An 11,899-nucleotide genomic window follows, 5' to 3' on the forward strand; every position below is an offset into this window, starting at 1 on the left:
TGGTAGGTATAATGCCATTCTCTGATTTTCCATGATGGCAGTACTGAGCCTCAAGTGAGAGCAGTATCATCACCTTGTCCGCTAAACCTGAGAAAGGAACATGGGTGTGAAACTCCTCCCTTAAGTAAGAAGGTGGCTTTGGTTCCCAATTCAGGTCTTATCTCAGCATCTCCTAAACACTAAGTCCCAAGCCCCTTCTATACTGCCATAAAATCCAGATTATCAATGCAGATGATCCATATTATCTTCTTTGAACTGGATTATGAGTCTATACTGCCATATAATCCAGTTCAATGCAGATAATCTGGATTATATATGGCAGTGTAGAAGAGGCCCCAAATATGCATTGTGTCAATATTTGTTTTCCGATCTTGTTTAGCTCCGGTTCCTGATGAAAAGCTATTCCTTCCTGCGGGAAACTGTGCCTCCAGTCCTTCAGTCCAGGTCAAATGATGGTAAACTTAATTTGGAGACCCTATGGGGTTCTTAGAAATGAAAGAATCCCATCTGGTTTCCAGTTCTTACAGCTCCTTCTTTACCCTTGGTATGTCAGGTGAAATGAGAATATGGGCCTTGTACCCATGATGGCATTTCTATAAGAGGTGCTTATATGATAGTTTTCCAAGCCCTATTTCAGGATATCACTTTTCTCAACATACCATATAAACCCATGTCTATTTCTTCCTCAGTGGTCTCAAATGATCTTTTTTTCCTGTCCCCTTTCAGGGAAGATGCATCTACCTCAATTCTCTACTTATCTGTATTTTCTCTTCTGCCCTACTTTGATTTACAGGGAGAACTATCCAAGGTGAGTCCTTTACGCATGCATCTTTAGTCTCTGATGGCTTCTTACACCCACAATTCCAGCACAATGATCAGAAAAAGGAATTAGGGAAAGATCTATCCTCCGAATGCAGAGTTTACTGTGTCTGAACCTAGCACATTGCAGAGAGGTTGGGCTTTAGTTCTCATATGGAATGCCAGCCCTTCAATAGTCCTGCAAAAAAATCCTGAAATAAAAAACATAATCTAATAACTCATATTTTCCTTGTGCTATTCATAGGACACCCCGTGTTCGATGGAGGTATGTCATCAAGAACTTTGCTAAGGTGAGAGGCACCAAACATCTAAGTTTGAAGGGGCCATGGCCAAAAGTACACTTTGTTACTAATCATTTAAAGTTTCCACAATGCCTTAGCTATTAATTATGGATTGGATTGTGATTTGAACTTGCGTGACTTTAATTGATGTTTTAATGACTGATGTTTTTAATTGTTTGCATTTTAATTGTATTTGTTTATTTTCTGACTTATATGTTGTTGGCATCAAATTGTTGCCTGTTGTAAGGCCACCCTGAGTCCCTTTTGGGATGAGAAGGGCGAGGTACAAATGTGGGAAATAAATAAATTTGCCAAAAGGGATATAAGATGCATTGTGGGAAATTAAAGCGATCAAAAGGATCCAGCTACATCAAGCCCAGCTGGAATTTTTTAAAGGGCTCTACTGAACTTGGCTTCATTTTTATACCAATCTTAAACGCATCCACACACTATGATGGAACTTTCCCCCTTTTTCATGCAGTTCCTGATGAGTCTGTTTTATGGATCCATGCTCTTCAAGTGCTGCTCAATTCCTATCTTCAGCAACATGAATAAGCAGTCCCTCACCTTCCGAAGTTTTGTGCTGATTGTCTTCAGTGCAACATTGTTTGGTATGTGGGCAGAGCAGTGGCATTGTTTTCATGATGAAGATGAGACAAAGTAATTAACTGGGGGAAAAAAGTCAGGGATGTAGCATTTTTCAGATGGAAGCTTACTCACTTTGGCCTCCATTTTCAATCACAACCATAAGCCCTATTGTAATTTTCCTGCTCCCCACAACATTGTCCCACTCACAATCTCAAAATTTCATCTGCATGTCCTGCCAGATTATGTAAGACACAGTTTTGCATAAACCAACCAACCTTGCAGAATATCATGTTGATTGATAGTTTTTCCAAAATATGCCAATTTCTTTGATGATAAGAATCCTCGCTGCCCCTGACAACAGGATGACCCTAGAATTGTAGGTACTTCGCAATTGTAAAGCTAAAATTGTAAAGCTAACACTGAGACATTCTAATAAATAGCATGACAAATCGTAAACTTGTGCAACACTGGATACATAAACTAGGTCTTAAGAAATGGTTGTGACACTCATGAACAGTGTAAATTGTTGCCTTAGGAATGTTACATTCCCCTGACCTTGAGTCACACTCTCTCGGCCACTGTAAAAAAAAAAATCATCATCTCCCCCTTCAAAATGGGCTTTCAGGGCTATTGTTTTTTGCCTCATTCTGGGCATTTTCATGACCAAACCACCTAAATGACATTAAATCTGGTCTTTCCTTGGAAGTCACAGGCTCTCGGCTTCAGAGCAAGGTGTAAGCCAGGCATGGGAAAACTTCGGCTCTCCAGGTGTTTTGGACCAACTCCCACAATTCGTAACAGCCTGTCCAAAAGACCTGGAGGGCCAAAGTTTGCCCATGCCTGGTGTAGGCACACTAGTTTGCATTTTCTTTGTGTGATTTTCTTCTTCCTCCATTTCCCTCATACACCTTGACCCTCACTTTTTTCTTTCTTCTGCTTATTCCCTCATACACCTCCCCTTCCCTCTCTCCGTCTCTCCCTTTCTTTTCTCCCTTATTCCCCGCTTCTTTCCTTCCTTCCTTTTCCCTCCTTTGTCTTCCCCTCTTTCTTCTTTCCCTTTTTTTCATTCCTTCCCCCTTCCTTTCTCTTTCCCTTCTTTCTCTTTCTTTCCTTCTCTTCCCTCTTCCTTCTTTTTTGTGGCCTTTTCCTGAAAGTCACACTTTTTCAGCCTCAAAGCAAGGCATAAATTGTTTACTTTCTTTTCTGGAGTGGGTATCCCCCTCTGTGGCCTTCAATCTGTGGTTTTGCCTCATGGTGTGAACATTTTGTGTACCAATAGCCATTTTTTGTGTCTATATAATGCAATTATTTTAATTTTGGCTGTCCTTGCTCTAAAACAGGGTGGTTCTTTTAGTTCAAACTCCTCAATAATTTCAACCCTGCCTGTATTTAAGATGGTAATAATGGGTATGTGTGCCTAATGTAATCCAGATAAATTCTCACTGGCCACGACAAGGCTCTCGAGATGTGAGTCATCCTGGAAAATATATACATATATAGATGGATACATAAATACATATATGCCTTGATTTTTATTGTATACTTATTGATATGGATAAATAATGCATTTTTTCATGCTGGTAATACTGAAATTAGCATGTGTCTAATAATCAATAGTACAGTAGAGTCTCACTTATCCAGCCTTCACTTATCCAATGTTCTGTATTATCCAATGCAGTCTGCCTCCCACCCGGATCCATAGCTGTTTCTCTAAGCAGCAACGCGCAACAGGCCAACATGCCCAACAACAACACAAGTGCAGCCACGCTCCCAAACAAGTGGCAGACTTTTAAAACATGATGTTTTGGTGCTTAATTTGTAAAATCATAACGTAATTTGACATTTAATAGGCTTTTCCTTAATTCCTCCTTATTGTCCACATTTTCGCTTATCCAACATTCTACCTTCCCATTTATATTGAGTAAGCGAGACTCTACTGTAACTTACTATTAAAGGAATGTGCTATCATGGGGTCCTTCCACACAGCCATATAACCCAGAATATCAAGGCAAAACAACCCACAATATCTACTTTGAACTGGAATATCTGAGTCCACACTGTCATATATCCCAGTTCAAAGCAGATAATGTGGGATTTTATTCAGCTGTATGGAAGGGGCCATCGTTATCCGTTTCTAAAAAAACAACTTTTTACTTTAGGTTGATTCTACCTTATCCAGAAATCCAAAATACTCCAAAAACCAAAACTTTTTTTCTACCAGCTATGCATTTTCATTTTTGGGGAACTGGTCTAGTCACAAGTCCAGTACCCTCTGAGTTTTTCCTTCAGGAGGAAAGAGAACAGGAGATGTAGCAGGAGGATTCTGCTTACACAAGGCTCCTGTAAAAAAGCCAAATCTCAGACATTGTCATGCCCATCTTCTGCCCAGCCAAAGGTGAGGCATGGCAGGTACCCTGGAAATGGACTGCGAGCAGGAGCATAGAGCAAACCCATTAGCTGCTGCCTGTCTCCAGCTCAGAGGGAATGAAAAAGATTCACAAGGATCAAGAAGGATGATTTTCCCCTCCCTTCCCAGCTATTTTGCTAAAAGTGCAGAACATGACTGCTGGGGACATGTCTGGGACAGGTCCTCCCCTGCTTCTCCCTCTTTCCCCCATTAAGTCTCTCGCAGTGATTAAACTTTTTGATAGGAGGGCACTGAACACCCTTGTAATTTCCTTTTCCTCTTATCCATCATTAACCATGCATATGTAAATACAGGTTCATAAAAATATAATTAATAATCCAACATCCAAAAAGTTTCTGGTCTCAAGCACCTTATTCGTACAGTTCATAAAATGCCACATACATACTTGTAAATAAACACAGCTTAGATTGCAACCGAGGCCCCTTTCACATAGCTGTATGCATCCACATTGAACTGGATTATATGGCAGTGTGGACTCAGATAACCCAGGTCAAAATAGATATTGTGGATTATCTTCCCTGATATTTTGGGTTATATGACTGTGTGGAAGGGCCCTTAGAGTGAACTTCACTGAAAAACACTAAAGTATACTTGCAAGATTATATGGTATAACCATGCATAGATTCACTACATGGGGACTGAGCATCTATCCTGTCCCTTCCTGCCTTTAAGGTCATGTTATCTGAAGTAAACACTGGCTTAGTTCAGCCTAGGACCCTTCCACACAGACATATAATGCAAAATATCAAGGCAACTGAGGTGACTAATGTTTTCTGTCCCCACAGCATTTTATTGGGCAATTCTGATTTGGTATACCTTTTTCCACTGTTGGCTTAATGCCTTTGCTGAAATGATGCGCTTTGCTGACCGCACTTTCTACAAGGTGAATGCAGGGGCTTGGTGGGGGTCAAGGGAAAGGGATGGGCTGTCTTATACTCCGTTCCATCTGCATATGCCTCATGGCTTATTTGGCTTCATATAAATGCTGACATTCACATTTTGCATAGAAATTGCAAGTGTTCACAGTTCCATGGAAAATAAAATGGCTAAATACCTATCTGAGGGTGGTTCCACACAGCCACATAAACCGAGTCAGGATGTGGGTTAAAGTGAACCAGTTTGTGTGGAGAATCTCTACGCAAACACCTTAGGAACTGCTTCCAGGCTGGGGTGGTGGCCACAAAGATCCACAGATTGAAGATCAACTTGAAGCCAGGAATATTGTTTTTACTTACCAAGTCTGGTGGGATTTGCTGATGGGGTGACAGGGCTGTAGCCAGAAAAAAATTTTGGGGAGGATTTTGAAAATTTCGGGGGGGGGGGGGGTTGAATCCCTATTAACCCCCCTCCCCCCGCCCATCTACAGACCTGTCAATATCTGCTTGAGATAGTGCCTGGAGGGACTCTTAATTTTTTGCGTCTCATAGACTTAGCATGGGGATTTGGTTAACCAGTTAAAATTCATGAGTAAACCAGGGTTTTTTTTTAAAACTGAAAAATTTGGGGGGGGGGAGGAGGGTTGAACCCCTACCCCCCCCTACCCCGGCTGCAGGCCTGGTCGGAGGTGTTTGTGTATCTCCTAGCAAGCTATTTATTCTGGGTTTTTCAATTGTGTCAGCACTAGTCCTGTCTTGATTATTGCCCCACAATTTTCGGTCTCACAATCTAACTCTGTATAGAGTATACACTGATTAATTACAACAGAATTTAGGACTTATTCTGGAATTTCCAGCGAGTTTGTTTTTTACCATGCTTCCCCGAAAATAAGACAGTGCCTTATATTAATTTTTGCTCCCAAAGATGTACTAGGTCTTATTTTCAGGGGATGTCTTATTTTTCTATGAAGAAGAATTCACATTTATTGTTGAACAAAAAATGAATATTTATTATATACTGTACAGTAGTTGTCATCACAAACCAACATAACCAGACAAATTGTGAATCCTATCAAGAATTTCTTGTTACTACCATTATTTCCATGTACAACTGGTATGTACATTTACCAATCCTGCATGCTCTGGTGTTCTGTTTGGCAGGCGCTGGGCATGCTTCCAAACAAAAACTTTGCTAGGTCTTACTTTCAGGGGAGGCCTTATATTTAGCAATTCAGCAAAACTTCTACTAGGTCTTATTTTTCGGGGATGTCTTATTTTCAGGGAAACAGAGTAATATGCGGTTTCAGGCTTGTTGCATGCTGCAGTGCACATTGGGTGTGTATGTTTTGATGACACCCTGACCTGTAGACGGCTAGAACTGCATTATAATGTTTGTGTAGAACCACCCAAAGATTTCTAATATACCGTATTTACTTGAGTATAAGGCACTACTGAATGTAATGTGCATCTCAATTACAAAAAAAAAGTATTTGCTGTCCAATGTAATGCATGGTGGTGGTGAGCACAAAAGTGCTGATGGGAAGCCACACCTTTACATCAGGCTTGGTGGAAAACCGATGGTGGCTGCGGAAAGGCTGGTGAAAACCGCACCCCTCCATCTGGACTTTTCACCAGACTTTTCACAGCCACCGCTGCCCCTCTCTCCTCTGTCCCCAGATGATATAGACTGGAGAACATCTCCTTCCCTAGAGTTACAAAATTAAGTGTAAGCAGAAGTAGATAGGGGAAAATGGCAATTAAAATCTGCAAAACACTCTTATGAAATCTAGTTGTCCTTTCTTTTTCATTTTCACCCTACCCAGGACTGGTGGAATGCCACATCTACCTCTGCATTCTTACGGAGCTGGAATGTAGTAGTACATGATTGGCTGTACTGTTATATCTATCAGGACCTTCTGTGGGTAAGTACCATATATACCCAAGTATAAGCCAACCCGAATATAAGCCGAGACACCTAATTTTACCACAAAAGACTGGAAAAACTTATTGACTCGAGTATAAGCCGAGGGTGGGAAATGCAGCAGCTGCTGGTAAATTTCAAAAATAAAAATATAGATAACAATAAAGTTACATTAACTGAGACATTAGTAAGTTAAATGTTTTTGAATATTTGCTATATTTCAAAGAAAACAGTAAACTAGCTCTTAAGTGGAAAAGGAGGATCAATAAAAACAATATGGTATCAACAATAACTTAATAATAGTAATAATAATAATAATTTATTTGTACCCTGCTCTATCTCCCCATGGGGACTTAGAGCGACTTCCAACATAGTAACTGGCAAATACTCAATGTCTATATAAACAAAAAAAACCATAAAAAATGTAAACAAAAGACATTACAAAACATACAATAAGTTAAAATAAAAAGCTGCATTAAATAATTATCATTAAAAGCAATTAAAAACCAGTTGAGGTAAATTCTCATATCAGCATGCAGCAAAAGCACAATCAAAGCACCCCTGACAGATGGACACCCAGCCTGAATAATAATAATGCTAATGATACTAATAATACTAATAAAGAGAAGAGACCCCTTGGGCCATTTAGTCCAACCCTCTTCTCCCTTCATGCAGCCTTCATGCAGCAAAAGCACAATCAAAGCACCCCTGACAGGTGGCCATCCACTCTCAAAATTAATGATGATAATAAACAAGTGGGCTGAATGTCAGATAACCGAAACTGTTGGATAATAGGGAGGCCCTATTATTCCTCCTGGCAAGCTGGGTGCTTGGTGGGAGGAAAAAGTCTCCTCCCTCCCGGCAAGCACTCGGCTTGAAGAGGCCCGCTGCTGCCTAGAAAATCAGCTGTTTTTCTAGGCAGCAACATGCAGCGGGCCTCTCCAAGCGGAGTGCTTGGCTGGGAAGGGAGGAGACTTTTCCCTCCCACCAAGCACCCAACTTGGAGAGGCCCGCTACACGTTGCAGCAAGCCTCTCCAAGCTCCAAGCACCCACCGGGAGGGGCGAGATGCCAGTATATTGGATAATACGGTGTGTCAGATAAGCGGAAGTCTACTGTAATACAGTAGAATTTTGCTTATCCAAAATAAACGGGCCAGCAGAATGTTGGATAAGCAAAAATGTTGGATAATAGAGAGGGATTAAGGTAAAGCCTATTAAACATCAAATTATGTTGTGATTTTACAAATTGAGCACCAAAACATCATGTTTTACAACTAATAGACAGAAAAGGCATTTCAGTACATGGTAACCTTATGTAGTAATTACTGTCTTTACGAATTAACCACCAAAACATTGTAATGTATTGAAAACATTGATTAACAAAACATTACTAAAAGGCAGACTGCATTGGAACGTTGGATAAGCGAGACTCTACTCTAATACTAATAAAGAGAGTTGGAAGAGACCCCTTGGGACATCTAATCCAACCCCCTTCTGTCTTTATGGAGCCTTCATACAGCAAGAGCACAATCAAAGCACCCCTGACAGACAGAGGCGGTTCAACCACCAGGCCAACTAGGCAGTTGCCTGTGGCGCCATCTTGTTGGGGGCACCATCGAGGCAACTCCTGTCTCCTATGGCCTGCCTTTGCAAGGTATTGAACTGCTTTTTCTGTTGATTTGTTGTAAAACATGATGCTTGGTTTGTAAAATCTTAATGTAATTTGATGTTTAATAGGCTTTTCCTTAATCCCTCCTTATTATTAAACATTTTCGCTTATCCAACGCTTTTCTTTTTCAGTGATTGGTTTGGGGGGGGGGGTGCCAAAATTCTGTTCGCCTACACTTGAAAAATACCTAGGACCGGCTCTGCTGACAGATGGCTACCCACCCTGAATAATAATAATAATAATAATAATAATAATAATAATAATAATAATAATAATAATATAGTTAGAAGAGACCTTTCCCACCTTCTTTCTTTCCCTATGTGCACCTTCCTAAGCGGCAGCAGGATTTGTCCACAACTCTGCTTTCCTCCTCCCTCGCCTTGTGTATCTGCAGCGGTAGCAACACCGGGGTTTGTCCCTGCCGCCACAGCTCGCTCCTCCTCCACCGCCAAGAAAGGCACACAGAGCGAGGGAGGAGGCTGGAAAGGTGCGCATGGTGTGAGGGAAGAGGGAAAGACACGTACCTTTCCTTCATCCTCTCTTGCCCCATGTATGCCTTCCTTGGCAGTGGCACAAGCGGCGGAGGAGGTAGCCATGGCAGTGGGGTTTTCCACAGCCTCGCTCCACTCCTCCCTCACCCCACGTGCACCTTCCTTGGCGGCGGCAGAGGAGGAGGAGGGGGCCGCAGTGGCAGGGCTTATCCGTGGCCTCGCTCTTCTCCCTTGCCTCACACGCGCCTTCCTTGGCGGTGGCAGTGGAAGGAACTGCATCGGTGCGGTTTTCCTTCTGCCTCAGCGGAAAAACTCATCTTATACTCGAGTATATGTGGTAAGTCTTCGTAAAACAAATTTAAAGGAAGTCTGGTTCATTTAGTGAATAGAGAAGACAGACAGACAGGCACATACAGCAGAGATGGGAATTCCATGTCTGTTCAGATTCTTTGTCAGATTTTTTGTTTACTTAAGGCCCCACCACCCAATGTAAGTAATCCAATGATCAGGGAAGGTGGCATAACAATATTGTATCCAACAAAATTTGGCAGATCACAGTTTAATCAATCCTGACACTCAAGTTCCAGCCTGGAAGAACAATTCACACTTCTTCATCAAATGCTTTCTATATGATTCCACCATGTGGCTCACCTGTGCTTCTTGCCTTCCAGGTATTCAAATCAAAGGCCCAGTCTGTGGCTGTGTTGTTCACCTTCATTGTTTCAGGCGCTTTCCATGAATATATCTTCATGATGAGTTTTGGTTTCTTCTACCCACTTCTGTTCATATTCTGGTTTATTGCCATCTCAACAGGTCAGTACTGCCTTAAAGGACCCATTAGAGCAGAAATCATCTTGACAGTGAATTTATTGGGTTTTTAAAATCCATGCCTGCAATTGTATAAGACACAAGCAGAGGTTTCTAAAGGACAACCATAACATCTTTTTTTAAAAAAAATCAACATTTAGTCACCATAAATCCAATCACAACTAAATGTAAAATACTGAGGAATAAAGTTGTCTCAGTCACCTTACTCTTTGTGACAGTCCCCCAACACATGTAACAGTGGAAAAAAAGAAGCCCAAACTGCTTGTTGTTATCATCTAGCTCTGAATATTGGCTCCTGCATCTGCCACTAGAAGGGCTTCAGTTCAATCATTTTTTGCAATGAGGGAAAAGAGAGAGAAGTCATGCATGCAACGCAAAAAGAAAAGATAAACAGCAGAAGAGGAGAATGAAATTAGAAAAGGTAGAAGCCACATTTACCAAGAAAAGAAAAAGAGTGCAGAGATTCAGCTTCCAAGAAGAGCTCTTCTGGTACTAATTTGGCTCACTGGTGCAAAATGAGTTTGTGTTTGGGGGGAGAGGTGGGAATAGACTATTCTGAAAACAAATGAAATTACAGTAGTTTCATTCTAACATGAAATAGGGAATGTGGTATTTCCTGAACATGGGAATCAAGAGGAATTATAAAACAGGAACACCTCACAAAACTCAGAGATCCCTTTTCCACATTATAGTCCACTAAGTACAACTAATCTTCCACCAATCTTCTTCACAGAAATCTTGGGAATGCCTAGCACAAACATCATACTATGGATACGTATACTGTTTGGTGTAGCACTTCTGTTCTCCATGCAATCCCTAGAATGGTATGCCCGAATCCACTGTCCAGTCCAGAAGGTGAGCATATTGACTCACAGAAGTACAACTAATTCTCTATTCTTCTCTCTTACAAGCTTTTATTATGGTTCAAGTGTTTCCTACTTTGTATGAGTGAAATTTATAAATTACTCACAGCCAAATACTACTACTAACATACTTCAAGTATGATCTCACAAACAGGACATTTCAGAAAGAAGCACTTCTAGTAAATGCCAGTGGGAGTTAACGTCTCTTAGGACTAGAAGCAACCAATGTCAGCTTGATTGCTGCTTGAATCCAAAGTATATGAATGCTGATATGTAGGCAAGCTGAAAAACCATCAAGACTGTAGAATATCCAGTCTGCAGATATTCACAAGGATACGATTTTGAGTTCTCTCTGCTTCCTACCATTATAAGGAATGATAAATTAAAAATTCAATTAAGGTATCAATGTAGGAGACAAAGAAACTGCTCCTTCATACATTAATTAAAGTGGAAAGCTCTCCTTAAACAGTTCATTGCTATTTTGCAATAAATCAGGGACAAGAGGAACAGGTCTACATAAGTTGTGGTCATTGTACACTCGTTTGGAGGCACTTCCTTAAGATATTCAGTGTTTATATCCTTCATAATTGGTTAAAGGGATTTTATTCTATAAATAAAACATCACTAGAAGTATAACTATTGCTTCATCACTACCATTATTGGTCCATTAGTTCTATTACATTTTATAGAAAAATACTTTTTAAAGAACATATTCATACCTTACTAAGTGAGTCTATAATCTTAATTTTAACAGTACATGAAATATAGAATTTTTAAGGACTCTGAAGTGTATAAGTAAAGGCCTGCTGCAACAGACCAGTTATTCATCTGCTAAAGCATCCTGCTTCCCATGGTAACTAAGCAGTTACTTGTGGTTAATGTATCCAAGGAGCAAAATAAGAATGCTAAAGGTGCCCTTTACAGGAACTGGTATTCAGTAGCATGCCATCTCTAATATGTGATGTTCTGCATGCCCATCATATCTTAACAGCAATTGATAACTCGCTCTTTCAAGTTTGGACAGCCCAGCACTGCCTCCTGAAAGGCCCATGGGCAAGACACCCATCCCATAGTAGATTTCAGCTGGAAAGAAACATAGAGCATAAAAATTCCAAAATTCTCTCACATTGTCCAT

General features: G+C 40.7%; 1 protein-coding gene across 1 annotated transcript; it reads left to right on the top strand.

The window, feature by feature from the left end:
* The first annotated feature begins 650 nt into the window (after window positions 1–650).
* Window positions 651–10,125, top strand: LOC107982384 (sterol O-acyltransferase 2). Its single transcript, XM_016991101.2, has 6 exons — window positions 651–808; window positions 1,064–1,109; window positions 1,582–1,711; window positions 4,902–4,999; window positions 6,815–6,913; window positions 9,745–10,125. Exons 1-6 carry the CDS (start codon window positions 699–701, stop codon window positions 9,952–9,954), a joined length of 693 nt encoding a protein of 230 aa, XP_016846590.2. The 5' UTR covers window positions 651–698; the 3' UTR covers window positions 9,955–10,125.
* Window positions 10,126–11,899: the final 1,774 nt, after the last annotated feature.

This window comes from Anolis carolinensis, chromosome 2 (genome assembly GCF_035594765.1).
Source record: "Anolis carolinensis isolate JA03-04 chromosome 2, rAnoCar3.1.pri, whole genome shotgun sequence".
Taxonomy (NCBI): Eukaryota; Metazoa; Chordata; class Lepidosauria; order Squamata; family Dactyloidae; genus Anolis; species Anolis carolinensis.

What these genes read in the sequence shown, in the direction of transcription:
- LOC107982384 (XM_016991101.2), top strand. Translation starts at nt 699, where the DNA reads ATGATCTTTTTTTCCTGTCCCCTTTCAGGGAAGATGCATCTACCTCAA. An exon ending in TACAGGGAGAACTATCCAAG is followed by an intron (nt 809 to 1,063) that starts GTGAGTCCTTTA and finishes TGCTATTCATAG; the next exon opens with GACACCCCGTGTTCGATGGA. An exon ending in TCTATCAGGACCTTCTGTGG is followed by an intron (nt 6,914 to 9,744) that starts GTAAGTACCATA and finishes CTTGCCTTCCAG; the next exon opens with GTATTCAAATCAAAGGCCCA.